Source organism: Peromyscus eremicus, chromosome 22 (assembly GCF_949786415.1).
Source record: "Peromyscus eremicus chromosome 22, PerEre_H2_v1, whole genome shotgun sequence".
Lineage (NCBI taxonomy): Eukaryota > Metazoa > Chordata > Mammalia > Rodentia > Cricetidae > Peromyscus > Peromyscus eremicus.
The window spans coordinates 24,515,299-24,543,286 of NC_081437.1; the positions used below are offsets into that span (position 1 = coordinate 24,515,299).

Sequence of the window (27,988 nt, forward strand, 5' to 3'; positions counted from 1 at the left end):
AGGGAGGGTTGCGGAAGTGTGTTCCGAGGGAAGAAAAGCAGAGGAGGGGGGAGCAGGAGGCCTCTGGAAGCCCCAAAAGTGGCACACGCTATACTACACCTTTGAGTTCCTGAAAGGGCTCCGGGCTCTCAGAGGAGGTGGAGGCTGCCTCAGTTTCTCCCACTCTGGTGTGCTGGTGAGACCGGGAGAAGAGAGGTCAGAGGCCAGGCTGGCCCTGGGCTGGAGACTAGTCCTGGGAGGGAGTGGACTGTGCCCTGCTGACCAACTTCTCTTCCCCACAGGCAGAGCCACCCGAGGGCCAGCACTGAGGCAGCAGCACCATTCCGAGGGCCTGACATCAAGATCTATGTGTAAGTTTTAACTCTTGCTCACGAGGACCGCAGTAACTCCGTCTCTGAAGGCCAGCAGCCCCCCACCCAGAGCCCTCGAAGCCCCAGACTGCCTCCTACTGCCCAGCTGCCAGCTATGCCCTCCAGCGGCCCCGGGGACACCAGCAGCTCCGCTCTGGAGCGGGAGGATGATCGGAAGGTAAGCGGCCCGCTTGGCTCTTCAGGAGACCCTGTGGCTGGTATCCAGGGAGGGAGAGGGGCCTGTCGCCACCAGAGGGTAAATTCTGAGGTGATATAGGACTCTGAACCCAGGTCGTCTGGTTCCAGGACCTTCGTTCTAACCTCTGGGTCTTCGAGCACAGGCTCAAACTCTAGGCCCTGTAGCTTTGAAGGGTCCTGCTTGCAGGGGAGTCCCCAAAACCTGGATTTCTTTTTGGATCTGTCCTGTGCTCTCTGTGAGACGTCGGGTGAGCCACTGTGTCTCTGTTGGAGCCTGCTTCTGCTTCTCCCTTGTTTTCGGTAGCTTTCTGGAGCTAGACATGAGGTGAGGAGCCCACACAGACATTCACACACGTGGCTGTGTTCAGATGTTCAGGTGACATCATCGACCTTTGGAGATAATGATGTCACCACCCACCCAGGCTCCAAGAGTGAGTGTCACTGGGTAACTTTTGATGTGGCTCTAAGGCCATGGAACCAGTGACTGCTGTGTTTTCAGAGTCCCGTGAGAGGTGACAACCCCCCCCCCGCCCCCTTTTACTGAACTCCAAGTCCGGATTAAGTTAGTAAAAGGGGATTTCATCAGATGGGTGGGAATCCCAAAAGGTCACCTTGGACTTGTGGCCACACACGCCAATGCTGGCCTCTGTGTCCACACTGCCGGTATGTGAACGTCACTGCCCTGCCTTTCTCAGCCACTGGGAGAGGTGCGAAGTCTGTTCTTCTGACAAGGGACGGCCACGTGGCTCAGGTGTGGGGCCCTTGAGTCCGCTGAGCAAGGGCAGCAGCTGGGAACCCTCCTCACCCACACGTGGTTCCTTCCTGCCTCATCCATCCTTAATGTGCGTTTCTGTGTACTCGGTGTGTTCCGACCGATGTCACAACCCTTGAAACACGTGAGGTTAAGGCAGGTGGCCCTGGTTTACAGAAGGGGATCCTGAGCTCGGTGGTAAGCCCAGATCGGGGGTCTGGTCTCTCGCCTCCTGGATCTTACCTTCCCATAACCACCCCCAGTCTTGATGTAGACAAGGGTCCCACCCCCAGGATACATAGGTGTACATACAGAAAGTCCAGGGGCCTGGCCTGCAACCCTGCACAGTGCTGTGTGTGTGTGTGTGTGTGTGTGTGTGTGTGTGTGTGTGTGTGTGTGGTCGTGTGTACTGACAAGGTGGGAGTCATGCGTGCCCCTGGACTGGGTTCTTAAGCTCTCAGTTCACCCCTTTCCCCTTTTGGATATGGTCTCCTGTAGCCCAGGCTGGCCTTAAATGCCCTCTGTAGCCAAGGATAACCTTGAACTTCTGATCCTCCCACCTCCACCTCCTGAGTGCTGGGCCCGGCTTGTGCCGCCCCGACTGGCTTATGCAGTGTTCGAACCCAGCCTAGTGTGTGCTCGGCAAACACTGCTCACTGGGCTACATCCCCGGCCCTCCAGCCTCAACCTTCTGATCCATGGGAAATGACTAGACAGCCTAAGTTCCCTGTAGGCCTCTGAATTCTCTTGCTCTGAACTCCAGTAGTGCACAGACCCTGGCCGTAGTGGCTGAGGATGCTCACGGTCTCCTGAATTCCGCCAAGGCAGCCGTACTATGGCTAATGCCTTCCTTTCCCTGGGCCTGGCTCTGTTTCTCTGCTAGACTGGGTGACCCTGAGCCTCCTCTGCCCTGGCTCCATGCTCTGACGGATGCTGACCCCCCTGCACATACACTTCAGACACCCCCACAGGTGGGCCAGGCTCCTGCACAGCAGCAAGGCAGGTGATCTCTGTATCGTGATAGTTCTGTGTGGAGCAGAGGAAGAAACGCTGTACAAGGCGTCAGAAGTCCCAGGCCCCAGCCCTGGGGCTGCCACGTACGGGAGATGTGACTTCGGGCCATCGGGGCTTGTGTTTGCTCAGCTGGAAAGTGGGCATAGTGATTCTCGCCATGCCTGTCCTATTACAGGGCAGGTCTGTGTGGAAGTCAGATGAGGTCACGGGCAGGGAAGTGCCCTGCAGACAGCAAAGTCTGGTCCAATTATGAGGGATTACGATTGCTATTATTATCTACCCATAGTAACTCCGCTGGCTCGGATGGTAACAAACACACACACACACCCAGCCCTAGATCCCGGGACTGATAGAGCGAGCATACTCACATGCTGGCAGGGACCATTATACCAAAAGATGACAGCGATCTGGAGAGACAAAGGCTGGGGCCTGGCCTTTCTAACCACCTGCTCCCGCAGCACACAGGCTGGCTCACCTGGCACCCTTCCCTAGCACCCATGGACTGGCTCCAGCAGCACCCCAGAGCCACCTGGTAAAGGCAGGTAGGGACATTGACAGTTGCCATCATGGTCCTTCAAAGCTAGCCTGGGGCCCAGACATTGTGGAGCTGCCAGTGAGGGACGTGGACTTTGCCTTCTAGTCGAAGAGCCTGCAGAGGTGCCACAGACATCTGGCACAATGGAGCCATCTGCTGAGCCTGAGGGAAGGGGCGAGGTTCCTGCTGGCCCCTTTCATTCACCAGCCCCGCCTGCCTGTCTAGCCTTATCCCTGCCGCCTCCAGATACCATTTCAGCCCTGCCTGGGTTTATAGGCCTTGTTTCGGCCTCCCCTGTCCTGCTGGCTACGTCCTTGATCACCCTCCACTCTGGGAAAGCCCTGGCCGCACGCTCGCTCGCTCGTGGGTTCCAGTGTGCAGGAGACCAGTGTGACTCTCGGCTGTGACTCCCAAACCAACCACATCAGCATCCCCCTGCCGACGTGTGGGAACTGCGAGGTGCAAGGCCCTGCCTGACCTACAGAGTTGAGAGCTCTGGGGAAGGGACCCTGGGGGTCCGTCACCCACAGCCCAGGAGGGTGGGGTCTATAACCCCTCTCTTGCACATACTTCCCCGGGGTCTGCAGTGGCATGAAGTAAGAAGAATGCCATGGAGAGGAGCCAAAAGGCATCAAACTCCACCAGGGAGCCCGGGGGCCAGGCAGGTGTGGCGTGCAGAGTTAGAGCGACACTCCAGAGGGGCTGTGCTCGCCTCTGAGAGTACACAGAGGGGTCTATGGAACTGAGCCCCATTCTTGCGTCCCGCCCTCCATGAGCTGGGCGGGGGTTGCTGCTTGGGGAGGCTGAACGCAGATGGCTGGTGGGGGGATTGGGGGCAGTGCTTTGGTAAGTGAGTCTACAGCACAGGGTTGAGGCTCAGAGAGACAAGGAACTCTGGGAAATGTAAGTATGTGCCATCCCTATGGAGGGGAAGGGAGTAGGAACATTCAGGGGCTTCCTCAGACCCCCACATATGAATTGGAGCCAGCCGGGGGCCCCAGGCTATATCCATGACCTCCATGCCGCCCTTTCCTCTGGCTTCAGATACTTTGTGGCCAAGATGCGTTGAGCGTTGACTGCTAGACACTCTACAGTGCATTATTTTATTTCTTATCGTTGTCCCAAAGGCACTGATATTCTTACGATGCTCTCTTATTGAGGACTAAATTGAAGCTTGGAGATGCTAAGTCACTGGTCTGAAGTCTCCCAGGGTGTTGTTGGGGTCCTCCCAGGTGAAGGGGGTGGGGTGAACAGTGGCTTCCAGCTGCGCCGCCCTGAAGTGTTGCCCAGGGTTTCTCCTGCTGCAGATTCAAGGGTTGTTTATTTAAAATGAAAGTGGGGGTTTGTGGAGCTCTTCCCTTGTGTGTGTGTGTGTGTGTGTGTGTGTGTGTGTGTGTGTGTGTGCATGCACACAGAGTTAAATCTTCCTCATTGAAGACACTACTGTGGGCATCTCACTTCTCTCCACCCCTCACTCTTTGGAAGCACTGTTCTTTTTCTAACCCTGTCTTTCTCCAGACTTCCCACCTTTCTTGGGGGGCCTCTCACACAGCTCAGTCCCACAGTCTGCAGGATGAACCAAATGGTCCTGGAGGGCTAGTGAAGGACTCGGGTAGAAGGGTAAGGCCATGCCATGTCGGTCGGGCTGGTCCTCGGGCAGCTTACCCCTCCTGCCCTTCCTGTTGTGGGGTAGAGGAGACTGCCGGAGTGGAGATTTGTGCTGGAGAGCTCCAAAGTATGTGCGTGCATGGTGTGTGTGTGTGTGTGTGTGTGTGTGTGTGTGTGTGTGTGTGTGTATCTGTAGACTAAGATTGGGGCTCTTTCCTTTCCTCCCTCCTTCAGGTCCAGCCCAGAGGCCTGGCAAGTACAGGTTTCCCTTGGCACTGAGCTCTTCCTCGGTGTGGCACACAGTTCAAGGGCATCCTTGGGTGAGCCCCGCCAGCCTCAAGTCCCGGTGCTTCGTTTGAAGGTCTGCAGGTCTGCAGGAGCACGGAGCCTTCTGAGGACTCTGCCTTTATTATACTCAGATTTCTCTCCATGCTCACTTAGGGCTGGCAGGTCATTAGGGGCTCCTCTGAAGAACATCCCCAGAGGAACTTCATTTATTTGTTTGTTTGTTTGTTTGTTTATGGTGTTTTGCTTGCATGTATGTCTTTGTGAGAGCGTTGGATCCCTTGGAACTGGAGTTACAGACAGCCGTGAGCTGCCATATGGGTGCTGGGAATTGAACCCGGGTCCTCTGGGAGAGCAGCTAGTGTTCTTAACCACTGAGCCATCTCTCCAGCCCCATTTATTTAAAAGTTTTAAAAATCATTTATTTTAAACCTGTGTGTGTGTGTGTGTGTGTGTGTGTGTGTGTGTGTGTGTGTGTGTAGGCTAGAGGTGCCAGGTGCTCTGGAGCTGTAGTTACAGCTGGGTGTGAGTGGCCGATGTGGGTGCTGGGAATAAAACTCAGATCCTGCCGGGCGGTGGTGGCGCACGCCTTTAATCCCAGCACTCGGGAGGCAGAGCCAGGCGGATCTCTGTGAGTTCAAGGCCAGCCTGGTCTCCAAAGCGAGTTCCAGGAAAGGCGCAAAGCTACACAGAGAAACCCTGTCTCGAAAAACCACACACACACACACAAAAAAAACAAACTCAGATCCTCTGAAAAAGCAGTGCACACTCTTAACCACTGAGCCATCTCTCTCCAGCCCCTCGCCCCCATCCCTATAGGATTTTAAAATAGAGAAAAGCTGATTTTTTTTTTCCCCTTTCCACATGGTAATGACATGTACGTTTCTACTTAGTGGAGTAACTGAATGCTCGGCGCTGGCGGCAGGCTTCTGATGTACATGGCCCACGAGAGCTGACCAGGACCCAGGCTTGGGCTTATGTTGTCTAAAATTCTTTAAAGTTAGATGCTGTGAACCGTCAAGTTTAGCCATGCTGTCAGAACAGCTTTGGGTGGGGTCGACCAGGCCCTAGAGACAGACCTGGATTTGCATCAGGGCTTTTCTGCATGACTCAGCGGCAGCCAGCACCCTGTCTGCCCGGGATGCTTCGGTGGAATGGTGGGTGTGAGTGATTGATTAACTTAGGGACCTGCTACATAGTAAGCTAGCCTAATTAATCTAGATTTGGTTTGGTTTGGTTTTGTTTTCTGAGACAGGGTTTCTTTGTGTAACAGTCTCAACTGTCCTGGAACTCACTTTGTAGACCAGGCTGGCCTCGAACTCACAGAGATCCACTTGCTTCTGCCTCCTGAGTGCTGGAATCAAAGGCTTGTGCCACCGCCACTCAGTTTAATCTAGATTTTGGATAACTATCACTTATCCCTCTGTTTATTTGCCTGCCTGCCTCCCATACCTACCAGTCTGCATGCCCCTCTCTGGGGGTGAGCCACTAGGGGCTGTGAGGGAAGGGAGCCAGGATGGAGTGTGTTGAATGTAGCCCTGAGTCCTCTCTGAGCCAGGCCTGTGAAGAGAAGCTCTTCTCCAGGTCTGCAGGCCCAAAAGGCCTGAGGTCCCTGTATCCATGGGACAGAAGGGAAACCAAATCAGGTGGCAGTGAGATCTACTGCCTGCTGTGGCTAGCTCCAGGAGCCTGTGCAGGGCCTAAAGCCAGGACTACGGCTGCTTGGGTCCTTCCTGCTGTAAGTGATAAGGTGAGGATTGGAGCTGAGCCCTGTTAGGAAAGCAGGTTCCTTAGCTAGGGTAAGTGTAGGGAAGACTGGACTCAACAATGTAGAGGAGACATGGAGAGCTGAGTTTAGCAAGCATCCCAGGACAGGAAATGACCCCTTCTGCCCTGGTACCTGGCCTGGGCCCAGGAGGCCTGGTTGTGCCTGTGGCTACCTTTGCAGAACCACAGGACAGTTAAGGCATCAGCCATAGGCTGTATTGTGTGGCAAGTTATTCAGGCATCTCTCGATGCACAGTTGTTCCTGGTAACCTGGGAGACGCCCACTCCCTTTATCCCCATTCCACAGGTGGGAACCAAAGGAGGCTAGGGACCTTGGCAAAGGTCAGGTGGCTACAAAGTGGTTTCATCTAGCCTCACTCCTTCTGTAAATCAGGGCAAGTCCAGAGCCATGGTGGGCTGCTGAAGGAGCAGCGTGAGTGGGTGGGCTTGGTGCCCACGGGGTTGGCCGCCAGCAGAGCACTGGGAACATTCCACTCTGGCCCTCAGCATAGCATCAGCCATGGGCTTGTTTTTTTTGTTTTTTTTCCGAGACAGGGTTTCTCTGTGTAGCTTTGCACCTTTCCTGGAACTCACTCTGTAGCCCAAGCTGGCCTCGAACTCACAGAGATCCTCCTGGCTCTGCCTCCTGAGTGCTGGGATTAAAGGCATGTGCCACCACCGCCCGGCTCGGATATTTTCATCATATCCCTGTTGCCTGGCCTGCTGGTGGAGGGTGAGGTCCAGCACACTGGGCTTGTGTTTGTTCCAGAAGTGGGCGAGGCAGGCAGCTTGTGGAGGCAGCATGGATGCCCTGGCAGGCCGAACTATTTCTAACCCTTAACATGTATGAAGCACCTGTTATGTACAAATACCATGATCTGCAGGGGACCCCAAAGGGACCCTAAGACATGGCTTCTGTCTCCGGGGATGTGGCCTTTGGCTAGGAGGGATGATTTCCATCAATAATTACCCTACGAAGCCACCAAATGTTTGCCCACTTCTGTTGAATTACTGAAATGAAGGGCCATTGAACTTTCAGAGATGACTGTGGAAGTATCCCCAGCAATTCTTGGTCCTCAGCCTTTGTCCCTTGCTGTGTGGCAAGAACTACCTCTGTAGGGGGACGAGGCATGTCTGCATGTGGGAGCTATGCGTGTTTTGTACCGGTCTGTGATGCCCTGTGATAGGGCACTCTGACAGCCCAGGGCAGGGCTTCGCCTCCTGCAGAGGACAATTCTTTCATCAAATTCCCCGGCCACAGACAGCCCCTGGGAGGCCAACCAGCTGGCAAAGGCTGTACATGCTTATTGTCCTGGGAGGCCTGGGCAGGTAGTCGGCTGGATCTGGCAAGTTCATCCCCTTGACTCAAACACCATCTTGAGGCGTCTGATCACTGATTCTGGGTCAGTGGCTGCTGGTCTAAGCACTGACAGGAACGTGGATGTCTTTCTGTTTTGAGAAAGGGCTTCAGGCAAAATATGTTCGTGGGGCAAGGATGCCTACGTCTAGGGATGGAGAGGCAAGCGTGAGTAAGTGTGTATGTGTGCCAGTGAATGTCAGGTGTGCTCTCAGTGTGCATTGCTTGTGTTCCCACTGTGTGTGCTTGCACACGTGTGTGTAGAACATGGCATGGGGGTGTTGAGAATAAGAGGCAGCTGCATTGGAAAGACCACAGGCTGGGAATGAGAAGGTGGAGCTGTTTTGAAGGCCTCCTCGCCTGCCTCCGCCTTCCAAGAGTTTCATAGTCTCTTTGAACTTCAGTCTGCTGCCTGTGTCGTGGGAAAACATGACACTACTCTGGTTTCTGTAAATCCGAAGAAGAAAATGAAATAGAGCCTGACATGGTAGTGCAGGCCTGTAATCCCAGCGCTCGGGGTAGAGGAAAGGGGATCAGAAGTTCAAGGCCAGCCTCGGGTTCTTGAGAGCCTGTTTCAAAACCCAACCACCAAAAGGAGTCTATGGAAATGCTTTGTTGATTCTGCTGTGCTGTACAAATGCGAGCGGTTATTGTTGGCGTAGCCAAGCTTGTCAGAAGGCAACGTTGTGTGTGGCTTAAAATAATCCATCCAGTGAGCTGTGCTGAAATGTAGGTCAACTCATAGCCTCCGAAGTTTAGAGAGAGGCTGATGGGGACCACTTAATCTAGCAGGCCCCCCAGCTGAAGGTGCCCACGGAGCTGGAAAGACTTCCAGAAGTGGAAAGTGGCAATGATGTTTAAGGTGTAGGAGATAAATTTTAGGTTGGGGGTTGTGGCGCATACCTGTAATCCTGACACTTGGGAGATGAAGGCGGGCCCACCATGAACTCATGGCCAGCCTGAGTCACACAGTGAGGGCCTCCCTCAACAAACAATAACGGGCGAAAAAGAACGCAGGTGTGGTGGCTCATGTCCATTATCAGCACACGAGAAGGCAAGGCAGGAGGATTATTGTAAGTTGGAGCCAGCCCGGGCTACATAACGAGTTTTAGACCAGGCTGGGCTACAACCATCATACTTCTGTTTGTGACTGTGGAGACATAATGATCTGTGTGACTCCGGAGCCCTGTGCACTGTGTATTTGCACAGGTTTGTAAGTGTGTCTCATTTGTGTATGTGGCCTCTATTCTTTACTGAGTGTCCACTGTGTGATAGTCACTCATTTAAGGGTTTTCCAGTGTCTGTCTTGTGCCGGGTACATCAGTCCAGGCTTTTATTCTTTTGTGTTTTGGGGTTTTGAAGGCTCTCAAGTACTCTAAGCTAGCCTAGAACTTCTGATCCTCCTGCCTCCACCTCCCAAGAAGTCCCTATTGGCCAAGCACAGTAGTACATGTCCGTAATCCTAGCACTGGGAGGCTGAGGCAGGAGGATTGCAAGTTTGAGACCAGCCTGAAATTCCTAGTGAGCCTTTGCCTCCAAAACCAAAAATAAACACCAGCCCTGGTCGCTTCCTTCAGGAAGCTCATAGCCTAGTCAGCATGATGCCCAAGGCTGGACTCCTGGGTAGTAGGCATCACAGGGGAGGGTGTCTATCAGGATCTACCTATTCAGTCTAGGTAGAAGACAAGAAAAGGAGGACCCGGGAAGCAAGCCCAGGGCTCGAGGCTGGGAAGCCTTCAGGAGAGGTGGGTTAGGCAGAGGAATGAATGGCTGTGCCTAGATGCCTGGGAAGCAGGTGCTCCTGCACCTGCTGCATGCCTATGTCAGGGCCCTGGGATGCAAAGGAGACACAGGCGTTCCAGCAAGAGGCCAGGGAACCTTTGCATGAACCAGGAGCTGGGTCGCATCCTGCAGGCCGCCGGGCGATTTGGAAGAGTCGGGGAGCCCCAGCATCCGCGTAGCTCACCATAGCAACGGCAGCGGCAGCAGCCAGATGTTGGGATCTGTCTGCTTGTGAGTGATGGCTGCACATGGAAGGGAGAGAGCTGGGATTTGCTGGAGGCCAGGAGGGGTGGGGGCGGGGTGCTGGGGATGCTGGCCCGTGTGAAACATTCTAGTCAAGCTGTATGGAGGCAGGAGGAAGTGAGCAGTTCCCCAGTGACTGTCACATGCCAGTGTTCGTCTGTCCCCTTACTTATTTCTCATGCTGTCACTGTGAAGTAAGCATGATCCCCATGTTATGGATGAGGGAAGCAAGCTGCAGAGAAGATATAGTAAGTTTGAAGTGACTAGTAAATACAGAGCACAGCGGAAGTTCGTGCTCACCCCAGCCCTGCTCTTTCTAACCCCCTGTCTATAATGTCTGCCCCCCCCGATCTTTTTTTTAAAACATTAAAAACAGGTTATAATTCCAAAGTAAGTCCAGAGTTATTTGAAACTGGAAAATATTTTCTCTGTAGAAAGTAGTAAAAATGATAACATTTCCCAATAAGCCCTTTTAAGCCAAATAATAGCTGAATTATACATATAAATATTGATTAGATTCTGGGATACAGAAGAAACCTATTTTCATCTCTTCAGAGAGCTATGTTTTACTTAAGTTGTGTAAGTGAGATTCCTATTCATCTTCCCCTTCACTGTTTGATTTATGGCAGACATTTTTCTATAGGCTAATCCATAATCTAAAAAGATTTTAGCCTCCCCTCCTGAAAGTACAGCCAGCATATCCTTTCATCAGCTTGATACAGTACAAATTCTTACTCTACTAGTGAAATGTTTCACTAAAGCTTGCCCAGTGATTGAGCAAAACCAAAACTTATTATAAGCCACAGTCATCCTAGGGTCCTCCCTGCTAGGGAGCCTCCCTGGATCTGCCCCACAGCTGTGGAAGTGACTGACTGAGTCTCCTGACTTGACAGTTAAAGAGGCCAGCCTGGAGTCTAATCTGTTCCCATTAAATGTGTTGCTGTTTCCACATGCTCAGGTTACTGCAGCTCAGATCCTTGCATTTCAGATGCCCCTTCATTCAGTGCTGCTTGCAGACTTGAGAAGCATAGCCCACATTCCTTTGCATAACCCATCAGCACAGACACAGCGTAAAACAGGCCCCTGACAGATGTAAGAATAAGCCACTTGATACACTTCCCTGGAGTCACTGAGGGCATGGCCCGGACCATCTGTTCACCCGACTCAGTGTATCAGCCCCCTGCCCGGCAGCATAAACCACGGGCGGGCCCAGAACGGAATGCATGCCCTCCATTTTAGAATGGTATGTTGCCAACTTGCTTTCCACAAAGCTGTCCTTCTGAGCCACATGGGAAGGTGGGAGCCAAACCTACCTGAAGACTGGGAGGTCTGCGCACACCTTGCTTCATGCTGGGCATAGGGTTTGGGTCTGGCACAAAGCTGCCTGCCTGGTACTTTCCAGGTTCTGGAGAGGTGGCCCCTTCTTCCTGGGCTGGGTTGCCTTGAATTGAATCTAGCAGGGACAGAAGTGTGTTGAGTGTGTGTCCATGCCTGGACAGCTTGTATGGGGGTAAAGCAAGGGGCCACAACCATATGGCATAGTGTTTTACGGTCAGAGACTCTCTCCCATGGGATTCATGAGAGCGGGGGCTTGTCTGTACCGAAAGGCCCAGTGTCTTTGGTTTGGGCCATCCTTTTTTGTTTTGGTCAAGGCCTCCGGTGGTTTTGAACCCTCCATTTAGCCATGAATAACCTTAAACTTAAGATCTTCCAGTTCTGCCCTCCGAGTGCCCGGATTATGGGCCACCATGCCTGGTTTGTGCTGGGCTGGGGGTCTAGTGCAGTTTCAAGCACGCTAGGCAGGACTTCTACCAATCTAGCACAAGAGGCTTTGTTTTTCTGTCGTTGATATGTGGTGGCCATCTTTTCTTCTTCCTGATTAAAGACCAGATTGGCTTTCACCCTTGATTTTTCCAAATGAAATCTAGAAGGTCAAACCCCAAACAAGTAACTAATCAATATAGTTTGCCAAAGAAATAGTTCAAATCCCAGGTAGTGTAGTTCTTACAGGATCCACCCTAGGCTCTGAGGTAGAAACAGCTAACAAAACAGACAACAGACCCGCCATTTGCTTACTTTAGAAACCTGAAAGGCAGTGGTGGCGCACACCTTTAATCCCAGCACTTGGGAGGCAGAGGTAGGCAGATCTCTGTGAGTTCGAGGCCAGCCCGCTCTACATTGTGAGTTCCATGATAGCCAGAGCTGTTACACAGAGAAACTCTGTCTCAACTGCCCCCACCCCACAAAGAAACCACAGAGGCAGGCGGAGTGGCCATGTTTTTACCTCATCTTGTGAATGAAGGAACCTGAGGCTCAGAGAGTAGGCTCCCATGATGAGAAACAGGAGCTCTGGATGTGCTTTCGTCGACTACAGATCCTGTGCCATCTCTACGACCTCTTCATAGTTTTATGAATGTGGTAGAATCAAGCCAACAGCAATACCTCACTCCCAAAGTTGCTATCCTATAACGACCTTCACACTCTGAGCTGCGTGGGCCAGATTTGGTCTGTATGTCCCCAGTAGTCCTTTCTTGCAAGGGGCATCCTTAGAACCTTGGGAAACAGCTCTGAGCCAACAGCCTGGCTCCCTTGGGCATGTGTCCTTGGGCTACTCATGGCAGGTCCTTTGAGGTTCCCCCCGAGTCCCCCTCCTGATGCCTGTCTCCCCGGAGCCTTCTGTTACCTCTTCTTCGTCAGCCTCCCCTAAAAGGAGCCCCCAGAGAACAGTGGTCTGGAGCCATTCCCTCTACTCCACACCGGAGCCTCCTCCGCTCGATGGCTCCCCCAGAGAACCTTTATGGCTGGGCTCCTTACACGGTCCCCTCCAGCCCTTCTCCAGCCCCTTGTCCTCAGGCCATTGTGCACTGCCCAGTGGCAGTGCCCTCCGAAGCCAGCTCTGATGACCCCTGGCCAAGTCTCCTTGACCTCACTGCATCTGCTCTCTTGCCTAGCAACCGTCCTTCCTTAATCCTGCAATGCACCGGAGACCTCGTCTGTACCTCTGTCTGTTCTCTCTCCTTTGCAAGCTGGACTGTACCCACCTGTGGGTGTCACCTCCACTCACGTCTCTTCAGAGGCCTGTTAGAACTGGAGCTGTGATTGTCTGCTGCCCAGACACGCCAGAGTAGATGGATGGATGGGCAGACGGACAAAAAGGTCAAGGATGCTCTGACTGTCTGTCGGATGTCTGTGATTGGTCACAGTAGGTCTTCATCGCATGCCCTACCAGTACCTGAAAATTAATGTGGTGAACCACAGACTATTTTGAAATCACAGAAAATGAAAGCTGAGTGGGATGTGGGGGACCATCTCAAATCTCCAGGAAACCTGAGCACCCTCGCCTTCTCTGTCCATGGTACCGGTGTCTCTGCAGCTTGGCTCCTCCGGTGAGCTCTGCGAAGCCAATTTCAGCTACTAATATCATGTGAGGATTGGGGGGCAGCCTGCCACCCTTCAGCTGGGTCCAGGGCACTTTCCCCTTCCCCAACATTGTTTCTGCCACTGGTTAGTCATGCTGGAGTCTGCTGAGTCAAAAGAGACTTGTGGGTGGTTTGTGGCCAGGCTGGAGCAGTGAGGCAGGACTTTCTAGGCATGCGACTCTGCCCCAGGAGTAAAGCCCAGAGGTCTCAGTCCTGAGCGGGTTTTGATGAACAGGAACAAAGCAAACAGAACTCCGGGAGTGAGAAGGATCCAGGGGTGCCATGGTCCCCAAGACACTTCTATGGAGCCATGGCACATTAGTGCCAGGGCCACATGGACCAGGCTCCAGGGTAGAATTGTTTGCAGCCTGAATGAAATTCCTGCATTCTGCACAGAGGCCTGCATTTCAAATATGGCATGCGTTTTAAACATCACTAACTGACCATTTCTTTTCATGTTATGTTGTTGTCGATAAAGATTCATTAAATAACTTATTCCTTGAATGTTTTTTTTGTATAGATTTTTTTTCTTCACATAAATAAAACTTACTGTGGTCTGGAATTATGGCTCCGTAGTGGAGCATGTCCACAGCATGTGGGAAACCCTGGGTTCAGGACCTAACACCCAAACCAAAGAGACTCAGAAAGAGATCCGTTACCAGAGCCTTGTGTTACAGTCTGGTAGTTAGGAAAATATGGGGGCTGGAGAGATGACTCGGTGGGTAAAGTTCTTGCTATGCAAGCATGAACACCCAAGGTCAGATTCCCCAGCACCCACGTAACTGCTGGGTGAGGGGGTGCATCTCTGGAACACCAGTGCTGGGGTGACATAGTCAGGAAGACCCTGGGACTTGCCAGCCACTTTAGCTAAATCATTGAGTTCAGTGAGAAGACCCTGTCTCAGCACCTGAGTACAACTCCCAAGACCCACATGGTAGAGAGAATTGACCGAAAGGTCTCTGACCTTTTCGTGTGTACTGTGGTACATGTGTGTGCATGCACATACACACAAATAATATATGTAATAACTTTTTTTTGTTTGTTTTTCAAGACAGGGTTTCTCTGTGTAGCTTTGCTCCTTCCCTGGATCTCCCTCTGTAGACCAGGCTGGCCTTGAACTCACAGAGATCTGCCTGCCTCTGCCTCCCAAGTGCTGGGAATAAATGCATGTGCCACCACCTCCCAGCTATGTAATAACTTTTTGTTTTTGTTTTTTTCGAGACAGGGCTTCTCTGTGTAGCCCTGGATGTCCTGGAACTCACTCTGTAGACCAGGCTCGCCTTGAACTCACAGAGATCCACTTACCTCTGCCTCCCAAGTGCTGGGATTAAAGGCATGTACCACCACCACCTGGCCCTATATGTAATAACTCTTAAATTATTTTTTAAAAGGTGGAGAGCAATTGGAGAAAACACTCAAGATCTCCACATGCGTGCACATACATGTACACATGCACCCATACACACAGAAAGAAAGAGTGTGGTTAAAGCCAAGTATGGTGGCTCATGCCCAGCACCCAGAGAAGGAGGTAATAGTTCAAGGTCATCCTTGGCTACTTCTGGAGTTTGAGCCTACTCTGAGCTAAATGAGATCTTGTCTTAAAAATCAAAAGAGAAGCCAGGTGGTAATGGCACACGCTTTTAATCCCAGCACTTGGGAAGCACAGGGAGGATGATCTCTGCATTTTGAGGGGCCAGCCTGGTCTACAGAGTATGTTCAGGCCAGTCAGGGCTACACAGAGAAACCCTGTTGAAGAAAAAAAAAAATCAAAAAGAAGCTGTGTGTGGGGCAAGCACCTTTAATCCTGGCACTCAGGAGGCAGAAGTAGATGGTTTCTTTGGAGGCCTGGTCTACATAGCAAGTTCAAGGTCATCTAGGGTTATAGAGTGAGACCTATCTAAAAATAAATAAATAAAATGCACACTCAATGCAGTCATTAGAGGGTGTAATACCTCCTGGGGGAGTGGGGTTCCTGCTGGAGTAGTGGGGTCCCTGCTGGGGGAGTGGGGTCCCTGCTGGAGGAGTGGGGTCCCTGCTGGGGGAGTGGGGTCTCTGCTGGGGGAGTGGGGTCCCTGCTGGGGAATTGGGGTCCCTGCTGGGAGAGTGGGGTCCCTGCTGGGGAATTGGGGTCCCTGCTGGAGGAGTGGGGTCTCTGCTGGGGAATTGGGGTCCCTGCTGGGGGAGTGGGGTCTCTGCTGGAGGAGTGGGGTCCCTTAAGGTCCTCTAGGACTTAGGTAGCCAACTTTATTTGGTCAATGCTGGGGGTTGAGCCTAGGGTCTTGTGCCTGCCAGGCAAATGCTGTCACTGAAGCTGCACCCCAGCCCTCCGGATGTATTCAGATGGGGCTCAGCTTTACCATACAGGAAGGGTGGGGACAGCATGGCACGGCCCTGGACGTGTGACTTGTGGAAGTAGGGCAGGAGGAGGCCAATGCCAGTCCAGCTAGCCTGGAACACAGTGAGTGCCTCTTGGGTCAGCTCTGGCTTACAGGGTGTGTTCTGTGCCCACAGGAAGGAGAGGAACAGGAGGAGAATCGTGGCAAGGAGGAGCGCCAGGAGCCCAGCCCCACAGCCCGGAAGGTGGGGAGGCCTGGCCGGAAGCGCAAGCACCCACCGGTGAGTGTCCCCTCTCACAGGACCCGTGCCTGTGCCCGTACCGTGGACAGCAGTGATGTGTGTCTAAGGCTTTGGGGATATTAAGGCCAGCTGCAAGACTTTGCTAGATTCTCCATTCTTTGAGCTCTCCTAAGCCCTTTCCCTTTCCCTGTTCGCTCCAGTTTTGAACTAGAGGACAGGGAACTTGGCTGGTGGGTGTGGGAGCCGAGATTTCAACCAGGCTCTGACCCCTGGCTTCCCTCCTGAAGAGCACTAAGAGAGCCGGCCAGACTCTCCAGCTGGACTGAGAGCCTCTGAGTCTGGCCATGCAGGCCCCTGCCACAGAGTCCTACATTAGCCATGGGCCTCTGCTCCCAGGAGGGGAACTTTTAGGAAAGGACCTGAGGCCAGAGCCTGATTCCAGAGAAAGGAAGACATGCCGAGCTTCTGCAAGAGAGGTGCAGGTCCTGCAAGGTGGAGGCAGGCAGGGCAGCTGGCCCACAAGCTCCTTCTCCAGGGAGCCATGCTGCTGAGGTCTTGGGGAGCTCTGGGTCTGCTCAAGATGGAGAGAGCTGGGGGTGTGGCGAAGCTGTGGGCTGGAAGAGCCTGCCTCCCTCCTGCCTAACCTCGGCGGCGGCGAGGGTAATTATTTCCCAGCAGAGGGCCAGCTGGTTCCTTTCTCTTAGCCCCTTCCAGAAGAGAACGGTAAACTTGGAGCAGGAGCTCGGGATTGGTAACTCAGACGTGCATGGCAGCTGGGCAGGGAGCCGCAGCTTCTGCACAGCCGGGCTAGGGAGGTGGGTTCAGAGAGGCCTGGGAACCTGGTGGGAGCTAACCGTGTCCAATTCGCTTGCTGTAGAGGGAAGAGCGGAAGTCAGCTAACTAGCTGGTAAGTCATGGAGGACGTTTTAATAATAAAGCGCACATGGATATTTTATGGCCTGTAATGAAAAATTGACTTGACAATGGAGGGATGAAATAAGAGTTCAGAAGAATTTCCGCTTTGGAGCGGGCTGCACTGGCAGATTTCCCCCGGGGGCTTCTGCCCCCACGTTCACCTAAGAGCACCTTGAGGGGTGAAGGTGTGCAAAGGGGCAGCTGGCCCGGTTTGCCTGCAGTATATCCCTGCCCCCTGAGGCGCCTGGGCCTGTAATCTGCAGAGCAAATTTCTCCACTCCAGTTGATAAGGACCCAGAGTCACCACCTGTAACAAATAAAGCGTCAGTGACCCTTTGACTCCAATTTGTTGGTCTGAAATCAAAAGGAAGGCCGAGCTCTGAGAGAGAGTGAAAGTCAGGGGTCAGAGGGTATAAGGAGACAACCTGTGAAATGGGGACTGGGAGGGAGTCGTTCAGCCCTTGCCTGGATCCCACTTCGGGGCAGAAAGAAAAATCCTGTCTTCGGAGTCCAGCAGACCTGGGTTCAAATACCGGCTTCACAATTCACCACCTTTCTGAGCTTGAACAAGTCACTGACGACCACAGCTTCCCTCTAGAGTGCTGTGACAGGGTGGATTTGGTCTCTACCAAGGCAGTCACAGTTTGACGGGAGAAAATTCCTGTGTTTGATGCTCCCGAGCTGTGTGACCTCGGGCAGTTATTTAGCCCCGTGAATACCTGTCCTGTATGACTCCTGGGGTACTTGCAAACAGCACTGGCAAGCCCAGATAGGCAGCGCTGGCCAGATTATAAACTTGCATAATCTCGGTGGCCAGTGGCCACAGACCGGAGTGCAGGCCTTTGGGGTGGGGTCCAACCCTGACCTCTGAGCAGCCCCCATGGGAGGCCGTGGACGTCATGCAAAAAGCATCATGTGGATATGGTCCAGCTGTGTCCTGGGTGACAACATTACAGCCACCTGGACGCAGAGGAGGGACCTTTGGAGAGCTGGCGCTGACTGAGGAGTCTGGGGCGTGAGGTGTTAGAAGGAAGCCTTGTGGTCTGGGAATGTGGCTTGGTTGGTAGAGTACTTGCCTAGCATGCATGAATCCCTGGGTTTGATCCCAGTAACATATAATACTGAGCATGGCAGCACACATCTGTATTCTTAGCGCTTGAGTGTGGAAGCAGGAGGATTAGAAGTTCAAGGTCATCCTCAGCTAAATAGTGAGTTCGAAGCCAGCCAGTGAGACCCTGTCTAGAAAATTAGATTAAAAACTTTTTTTTTTTTTTTTTTTTTTTTTTTGGGTAAGGGGCTAGAGAGTTGGTTTAGCAGTTTGGAGCACTTGCTCCTGCAGAGGACCTGGAGTTTGACTCCCAGTAACCACCTGATGGCTCACAACCATACATAACTCCAGTTCCAGGAAATCTGATGCGCTCTTTCTGACCTCCAAGGGCACCAGGCATGAACGTGGAACACAGACACACAAGCAGGGTGAAACACTCACACATTTAAAAAAAAAAAAAAAATTGGGTTTTTTTTTTATTTGTTTTTTTTTTTTTTTAAAGATTTATTTATTTATTATGTATACAGTGTTCTGTCTGCATGTTTTGCCTGCAGGCCAGAAGAGGGCATCAGATCTCATTACAGATGGTTGTGAGCCACCATGTGGGTGCTGGGAATTGAACTCAAGATCTTTGGAAGAACAGCCAGTGCTCTTAACCGCTGAGCCATCTCTCCAGCCCCTATTTGTTTTTTTTAAAGGGACACCTTATACATTGGAGGAAATAAAGAAAATCAGCTCAGAAAATGCGGTTTTTACTGGGAGACCGCCTGGGGATGCTTCCGGTTGTTACTGAGGGGCAGCCGGCAGCCTCAGGCTAGGTTTCTTGCTCTCGTGGAGCAGGTGTGGGCCTGGCTTCCTCTTCTCTCCTGGGGTCTCTATCTCCTCCTCAGCAGGAGCTCAGCAGGCTTCTCTGGGCTCTGCAGTGCCTGGGGCTAGATTCCCTCGGAGCACTAGAGACCCAGTTTGTCTCCTGGTAAGCTTGTAGAGGCCGGGGAGGGAGAGGAGAGGAGGCTGGGGACTTCCTTCAGGAAGGTTTTACTCTGCAGCACTCACTGCACAGAGAGGTTCAAGTACCCCAAGTGCTCCTCCTCGCCAGCCCCGTGGCTTCCTCCTCAGTTTGTCCCCAAGCCTGCCCTGCTTTGTCATCCTCAGATATCTGTCCTTGGGTGCTGCCGTGTTAGCCCCCCAGCCAGGGATGCCCAGGCTAGCTCACTTTGCAGACAACCCGCCCCCAATTCCCTCTGGCCCTTCACATGGGAAGAAGAAATTTATCTTCCAGTCTAGTATACTGTAGAGGAGAGGCATAAGTCACAGTAATATACTGCTTGGCAGGTCTCTGTTCTTGAGACTGTTGAGGGCAGCGGTTCCCAACCTTCCTCCCACTTCGACCTTTTCATCCAGTTCCTCATGCTGTGGTGACTGCTCCCCCCCCATAAAATTGTGTGTGTGTGTATATATATATTCTACGTTGGTGTTTTGCTTACATGTTTGTCTGTGTGAGAGCGTCAGATCCCCTGGATTTGAGTTACAGAGTTATGAGCTGCCATGTGGGTGCTGGGAATTGAACCCAGGTCCTTTGGAAGAGCAGCCATCTCTCCAGCCTCCAAAAGTGTTTTTATTGCCACTTCATAATTGTAATTTTGCTACTGTTGTGAATCTTAATGTAAATATCTGTGTTTTCCAGTGGTCGTAGGAAATCCCTGTGAAATGGTCAGTCGATCCCCAAAGGGGCCGCAACCCACAGGATGAGAACCACTGCTTGAGGATCTCCCTTTCTCCCCCACCCCACGCCCCTTTTTTTTTGTTGTTGTTTTTTGTTTGTTTGTTTTTTTGAGACAGGGTTTCTCTGTGTAGTTTTGGTGCCTGCCCTGGATCTCACTCTGTAGACCAGGCTGGCCTTGAACTCACAGAGATCCACCTGGCCCTGCCTGGGATTAAAGGCATGTGCCACGCACCGCCCGGGGGCCCCCTTTTCTGTCCCAGGGCCTCCCTATGTAGCCCTGGCTGACCTGGAACTCACTATATAAACCAGGTTGGCCTTCTGGAGTCCTAGGATTAAAGGTGTGTGGTGTGTGCCACGGAGCCCAGCGGGTGTGAGCTGCTTGTGTGGGTTCTGGGAATCTGGGACCTGGGTCCTCTGGAAGAGCAGCAAGTGGTCTTAATGGTTGAAGCATCTCTGCAGCCCTAGGACTCCATTTCTTATAAGACAAGATCCAGAACATTATATCTGACTTTCCAGCGCCTTACCATATCATTTTCCTCCACCCACCCACCCACCTTGACCCCCCACTTACCCCTGTTGGACAGAAGAACCTCCTATTCCTGCTGCTCCACAGACACCCCAGGCTCATTCTCCACTTGTGCTCTCTCAAAGCTCTATTTGCCTTCTCCCTTGGAGCCACACCCCATCAAGCCTTGCTTGAAGATGAAGCCTAGGGCCAGGGAGGTGGTTCAGCAAGCAAAGGCACTTGAATTCACTGCACAAAGCTGGCAGCCTGCGTTCAGTCCCCAGAACCCGTGAAAAGGAAGACCAAGAGAACTGGCCCTACGACGACGTTGTCCTGGGACCTCCACACCCACGCTGTGGCGTGTGCACTCCCCCATATAACACATACATACACACACACACACACACACACACACAGTTACATTTTAACTAAAAATTAAAATAAGAAAAAGAAAATTCGGGCTGGAGAGATGGCTCAGAGGTTAAGAGCACTGGCTGCTCTTCCAAAGGTCCTGAGTTCAATTCCCAGCAACCACATGGTGGCTCACAACCATCTGAAATGAGATCTGGTGCCCTCTTCTGGCCTGCAGGGATGTGTGCAGGCAGAACACTGTATACATAATAAATAAATAAATCTTAAAAAAAAAAAAAAAAAAAAAAAAAAAAAAGAAAATTTAAAAAAAAACCAGTTTGGCCCCTCAAGATGGTAAAGTTCCTTCTTGACCTGGTTGTAAAATCAATCCTGGTGAAGAATTAAGAAACCAGACGAGCTTGGGGGGGTCATGGTGCATACCATTAATCCCAGCACTCAGGAGGCAGAGCCAGGCGGATCTCAGTGAGTTCGAGGCCAGCCTGGTCTATAGAGTGAGATCCAGGACAGGCACCAAAAACTACACAGAGAAACCCTGTCTCAAAAAGAGCAAAAACCAGACGAACTGCAGGCCTCACTTCCAGAAACATGGTTGCTGCTTGTCCTCAGAGAGCTCCAGAATCAGTATCTAGGAGCTTGAGGTTTCGAAACTGTAATTTAATTTATTTACTTATTTACATACTTACTCAGGGGTACTCAAGTGCTCAGCCCCTGAGCCACGCCCCCAGCCCCAGCCTGAGCCACGCCCCCAGCCCTGGGAACATCCTTCCTCCTCCTCCTCCCTATCCCCTCCTCCCACCTCTTCTTTAATTGAGTTATATTATTGCGTCCAGGTGCCTGTTTTTGTTTTTATAATGATACGGTTTCTTAGCAAATAGAGAACTTAAAATCCAGCCCCATCTCAGCGCCCCCAATCCACACCCCAAATCTTGGATTGGCCTTTAACCCCGGATGAGGAGAGCCTGTCCCTCCAGTGGTTTAGTTTTGGTTTAGGGGGTTTGGGAGTTTTGTTTGGTTGTGGTGGTAGGGAACTTGCTAATCATCTGAGGTGGACCCTAGTCTACTAATTCTCCTGCCTCCACCATGTCTCAGGTACTGGGATGAGAGGCGTGAATTCCCACCACACCTAGCTGCTTTTGAGTGTGTATTGACTGATTGTTTTTTGTGACAGTCTCACTTTGTAGCCCTGGCTGTCCTTGAACTTGCCACAATCCCCCTGCCTCTTGACTCCGTTAGTTTGACCCTTGGTACCATCTCCTTTGCATGACTTCCAAGTGGAGCTCATTTCATTCCCCACCACCAAGGACCGAGGCCAAGAGTAACAACCAGGAGCACGGACTTTGTTGCCTAGAAAGGCCCCTTTAAAGGCTTACCTCAGGCTAGGGAGATGGCGTAGGTAAAAGCCTGAAGAATCCACGGGGAATGGAAACAACCAGCTCCCAAGAGTTGTCCTCTGACCTTGACAAGGGTGCCATGAACACACACACACACACACACACACACACACACACACACACCCCACATTGCACGCGCACGTACCCCAATCACAGTAACTAATTAGAAGCTTCACCACTTGGATTCCCCCACCCCTTCCTGTAAAACCCTGTGCATCCCTCCTCGCTAATGTATACTAGACCTGGGAGCCTGGGTCCCCAAAGGCTCTTATTTAAGTTAATATACGAATGCAGGGCTGTTTGAAAACGTGTGCAAACTGTCCCAGAAAACATACGAAGAAAACTGAGGTCTGGGGGTGTGGTTCAGTGGGTAGAGTGCCTGCCGTGCATGCACCAGCACTGGGTTTGAGTCTCAGCCCTGCATAAGCATGCCTGTAATGGCAGCACCTGGGATATGGAGGATCGGAAGTTCAAGGTCATCCTTAGCTAGAATCAAATTCAAAGCTAGCCTGGGCCGTATGAGACCCTGTCTCAAAAAATAATAATAATGAAAACTAAAAAGGAAGGAACTATAATTGAGGGAGGGGTTTGACGCAGGTCTCGGGGATGCAGGTATCACTGGGGGAGCCGGAGTGGTCCACGGACTGGGAAGCGAGCCCGCTTCCGAGCAGGCATTGGCCTGCTTCGCTGGCAGCTTTGCATCGGTGAGAGCCAAGATAGTGCCGGCAACAGGAAACAGGAAGCCAGCTGCGGGGCTAGGAGGGGCTTAGGAAGGGAGCTGGCACCTGGGCCAGGGCCTGTGGGCTGTCCAGTGCCCGTGCAGGGGAGGAGACCAGCATGGGAAATCAGGCCTGTGTGTGTATCCCCGGGGTTGAAAGAAAAGGCCGTTTCCCTGTCCACCAGCCCCTGAAGACATTGCAGTGTGACAAGTGGGGCTGTGTAAGGCTGGTTCCTGCCTGGTCACAAGCCCAGACCGTTCTGCAAAGGTCTTTGTTCTTTGTGGGTGGTTCCAGCCGGGGCATCCGAGGAACAGTTTCTGCCTCAGTCCACCAGACCCTGGGGTTGGGGTGAGGGGGTGGCGACCTGTCCTGCAAGGTTCTACAGCACCGTGTGCTAGCTGCATGCATATCAGTGGGGATTTATACCCACCAACTTCCTCCGGGGTTATTTTTGCTTGGAGGGAGCATTCTGAGGTCACTCTTGCTAAGAATAACCCAGCAAGGGCGGGAGGAGGAGGAGTGGGTGGGAGCTGGCGCTGAGCTCAGCCGAGCCGGGCTGGGCTCCTTACTCCATAGCAGCCTCCTGCACAGCCAGGAGGCAGTGGGTTCCAGAGGGCAGCACTACAGGGCGGAAGGGCAGAGGCTAGGGGGAAGCCAGGGAGCTTCGGGGCTGAGCCTCAGCAGGCTGGGCAGTTTTACTCAGCTCCGAGGGCTTCGAAGTGTTGATTCTTCTCCAACAGAATACCTTCCTTGTCTCCGGACCAGAACGGCTCTTTGCTAGCTCTTAACCCCAGCAGTGGTCTTCAGCAAACAGGAGGAAGATAGAGCTGTGTTGGGGGATGCTCAGCTCCAGGCATTTAACTCTTCCCTGAAGATTTGCCCTCCTGAGCACTCATGTAAACACTGAGGGAGTCCGCTGTGGAGGGGCCTGGTCAGTTGTAGGGACCTCGAGGGTCTTGGAAGCTAGGGAAAACTTGCTGGGACATGTGGGCCTTGCCTGGCCCTTAAAGGGGGGAGGGACCAGCCAAGGGAAAAGTGGCAGGCCCTGCTGAGGCCTTGTGAGCAGGTGTGTTGTGTAGAGACAAAGAGGCAGGTCCTGAGCCTACCAGCCTGTCTGTGGACTAGGGTTTCATTAAAAATGGGTCTTACCTGGCTGGAAAGGTAGCGTGCAGGTGGTCTGAGGGGTTTTATTCTTTTTTATTTTTGAGTCAGGGTGTCCTGAAATTTACTCTGTAGACCAGGCTAGCCTCAAACTCACAAAGATCTGCCTGCCTCTGCCTCCCAAATATAAGGATGAAAGGCGTGCGCCACTACACCCAGCTTCTTTTATTTTTGAGACAGGGTCATATTGTGTATCCCAGACTTGTCTCCAACTGGCAGTCCTCCTGCCTCAGCCTCCAAAGTGCTGGGTTTATAGGTATGCACAATCACAGCTGGTGTTTTCACTCTGTGTCCTTTGAGACATGGGGAGAGAGGGAACATGGGGCAAGAAGCAAGTCCAGGGCCTGGTGAGAGTGGAGAAAAACAGTGCTTGTCACTGAGCAGATGAAGGGGGCAAAAGGAGATGCCACAGGCCCCACAATGGTACAGTGGGACAATGTCAGGAGATTTCACAGGCCCCACAATGGTACAGTGGGACAATGTCAGGAGATTTCACAGGCCCCACAATGGTACAGTGGGACAATGTCAGGAGATTTCACAGGCCCCACAATGGTACAGTGGGACAATGTCAGGAGATGCCACAGGCCCCACAATGGCACAACAGGGACAATGTCAAGGCTGTTGTCGGAGACCAAGGCTTCTGAAATAGAGTCAGTAGAGATTGCTGTCAATAGCTGGTCATAGCATTGGGGGTGTAGTTCAGTGGTAAGCACTTGTCAAGCATGCTGGGTTCCACACCAACATTGGGGGACATTAAAAAAAATGGTGGGAGGCTATCCGGTATTATTGGGGGACTTTCCAGTGAATTTAAAAGAATAACAAAAACCCACCTCCCTTCGTGCCCCGTCTTGACTCCTCCCCAGAATCACACGTTTTTAGGGCCACTTCCGATAAGCATCTCACATGCATTGGTCTCAGTTGCTGGGCCCTCCCCGAGGTCCAGTCACACCAGCCTCTCTCCCACCATGCCGCAATGGCCAGCGCATGGACCCTGGGGGAGCCGAGGACCTGTTTCCTTTCCTCCACGTCACCGGGAGTGTTGTGTGCATGTGATGCTTCACATTGACTGCCAGCTTGACGAGATCGAGACTCACCCAAGAGACAAACCTCTGGGTACGTCTGTGGGGAGAGGCGCTAGTTTGGGTTCACTGAATGTAGGAGGTGCAATTCCATGGGCTGAGATCCTGACCTCGGTGAAAAGGAGAAAGCCAGCTGAGCAGCAGGGTTCATTGCTGCTTCCTGACCGTGGTGCAGTGTGAGCAGCTGCCTGCCCCTCCCACTGCCATGATGGACGACATCCTGGAACGGAACTTTCCTCTCTCAAGTTGGCTCTGTCGGGTATTTTTTTTTTTTAATTTTTATTTTTTAGTAAGAAAAGCAACAGATGGCAGCTCTTTCCACCCCAGGAAAGACATCAGCAAGCTGGGACGCCTGGGAAGGGCATTGAGTGACCAGGGGGAGGTGACAGTACTAAGCTGGTTATGGCTTTCCAGAGAGTGACAGAGACTCTGTGAGCTGGGGTGTGATGAAGGCTGTGGAGTCATACTAGGTGCGGTAGGATGAACACAGCGCTAAGGTTGAGGGGGACCCGAGACGCCACTTCCTAGGGTGGCAGTGCCTTTCCCAGCTCACCACCGGTGGGCTAGCAGAGGTGGGAGACTCGATGCTGTGATTTCTCAGTGTTATTGATTTTAGGTGCATGGGTGTTTTTACCTGCATGTGTGTCTGCATCACGTGTGTTCCTGGTGCCTTCGGATACCAGGAGAGGATGTCAGATCCCCTCGGACTAGAGTTAAGATGGTTGTGAACTACCATGTGAGTCTGGGAATTGAACTGGGTCCTGTGGAAGAACAGCTAATGTTCTTAACGGCTGAGCCATCTTTCCATCCCTCAGAAGTGGCTTTAAGGGGACTTCCTGTCTTATGTGGCTGTCCTAAATACAATGCTTCCTTCAAAGGACCTTCCAGTTCCCCTGGAACCTTTTAAAAAATTTGCCTATAGCCAAGCGGCGGTGGCACACGCCTTTAATCGCAGCACTTGGGAGGCAGAGCCAGGAGGATCTCTGTGAGTTTGAGGTCTGGTCTACAGAGTGAGTTCCAAGACAGCCATGACTGTTACACAGAGAAACCCTGTCTTGGGGCGGGGTGGGGGGGTGGGGGGGTTTGGTGTGTGTGTGTGTGTGTGTGGTGTTTTGCCTGCATATATATCTGTGTACCACATGTGTGCCTAGTGCCCAGAGGTACCAGAAAAGGACATTGGATACCCTGGGACTGGAGTTATAGATGGTTGTGAACCCCACCATATGGGAACTGAACCCGGATCCTTTGCAAGAGCAACAAGTGTTCGTAACCACTTTGCCACGTCTCCAGCCCCACCCCAGACCCTTTGCAGCTGTCTTCAAAGAGCCCAGCTAGGCCCTCATGCAGGTGGACAGGTATCCCTGCTGGACTTGTATGTCACTGGATTGGCCACTCACTGGACATGCCTGTCCTCAGACCCCATTGGCATGTCTTGTGATAGCCTAGTAGTTCCTTCTCGGCTGAGTCCACACAAGGAAAGGTCTCTGGTGGGCAAGCGGCAGAGCCCAGCAGAAGTCATGAGGAGAACCTGGAAGGCCTTGAGGCGGGCAGTAGCCAGGCCTGGGCTGGGGATTCTAGAATGACCCTCCTTGTTCACCGTCCTGCTGGCCCTGTCCACACTGATGACGCTTTTAGCTAGTCTACTGGAGAGGAGACAGTCGGAGGAGTTGGACACCTGGTTCTAAAGCCATGGCATGTGACTGTTCCAGGAAGGCTGAGCAAGGGGACCTTGGGAGCCTCTTATGGAAGAGCATGGGGTGGGCCCCCCTGGCCCTCCTGCTACCATAGGCTTCTTAGGAGCTGCAAACAGTAGGGGCTGTCAGGGAAAGGGCTGGGGTGGGGGGCGTCATGGCCCAGGGCCAGCCCTTCCCCGGGCAGCTGCCCTCCTATGCAGACATCCAACTGATTCCTAAAACTAGAGTCAACCTGGGAAAGCCCAGGCTAGGTCTACACTGTCGGTAGGAGTTAGGAAAGGGGCCGGGCCGAGCTGACACACTTTTCCCATGACCCCTTGCATCCGAGTGATCCAGCCACCGCTGAGGCAGTTGGCCAGCGACTGCTCTGCCTTGCTGGGGTGAACCCGTGTCTGTGCGTACGTCCGTAACTGTCAGGGGCCCATGACGGACCAGGGTTCCTAGATGGCCCGGCACTGCCAAGGCCTTAAAGGCCTTCAAGGCACAACAGCAGGCCCTAAGAATGCAAAGGAGTCTTGGTGGCTTGCAGAGGAAGGGGCTAGGGAGGAAATGGAAGGGAGCTGCCTTGCCTCTCCCTCCACCTCCCCACCCCGGTGAACACCGTGGGCGCTTGGGCTCCATTTCTCCCATGTCTTCGCCCACTCCTCTTGTAAACCTGGTTTGGGGCTTTTAACTATAAACATAGTTATAACAAAGAATTTTAATAAACTGTATCCCCCGTGGGGATTGTGACACGTCACTTTCTGTTTGAGAGCCGTGGCCCTTACCTGGGGCAGGGCCGGTCAGAGTGACGCCGTAGCAGAGTTAGCCAGAGAGTAAGGGTGGGGGACAGGGGTCTCCAAACTGGCCAGGCCCCTGCGGAAGGCTCCTCGATTGACCCCTGGTTCCTCCTTGAGCGGGAAGCTGCCCTTTTTCCCTGTAAACCTATTTTCCCGTACGGGAGACTCAGCCAGGTAGGCAGCTGCCCTTCAGAAGCCCCTCCTGTATTTGAGTTATCCCCGGAGCTTTGCTGAGGAGTACCAGGGATGTGTGCGAGCCGGGGCCAGCCTTGGAGCTGGCTTCCCCAGACAAGCTCGAACGCCACATACTGCCTCAGGATCCTCAGGATAATTAAGTTTATTGGTTTTATAAGTGAATGGATGCCAGGTCTTTTGCTGGGTGCTCGGGAGCTGGGGTAGAGAGAAAGGAAAAGATCACTAAGGCACAGTCCAGAAGGGAGGCACACAATGAACAAGCCATTAGGCCCAGCATGGGGAGTCCTGTAATGAGAGAGTGGGATCTCTGTAAACAGTGTGGCCTGCCATGGGTTGGAGGAGGGAAGGGCACAGTGAACTCCACCGGTCCTCAGGGCGAGGCTGGGCCCAGCAGCTGTCCACATCTGCCATCTGTGTGGGGAGGACTGTGGAGCTGTGCATAGGCTGAGGGTTCCGAAGATCACAGATCACAGCCTATCCCAAGACCTCCGGGGGCATCTGCGCTGTTCCTTAGATGATGG

At 52.7% G+C, this 27,988-nt stretch overlaps 1 protein-coding gene across 1 annotated transcript in view; it reads left to right on the top strand.

Moving 5' to 3' along the window:
• The first annotated feature begins 225 nt into the window (after positions 1-225).
• LOC131897318 (DNA (cytosine-5)-methyltransferase 3A-like) overlaps positions 226-27,988 on the top strand; it is a 42,482-nt gene continuing 14,719 nt past the window's right edge. The window contains exons 1-2 of the mRNA XM_059248186.1: positions 226-528; positions 15,821-15,925. Of these exons, the coding sequence (XP_059104169.1) occupies positions 466-528; positions 15,821-15,925 (168 nt within the window). The 5' untranslated portion in view covers positions 226-465. The remainder of the gene's footprint in view (positions 529-15,820; positions 15,926-27,988) is intronic.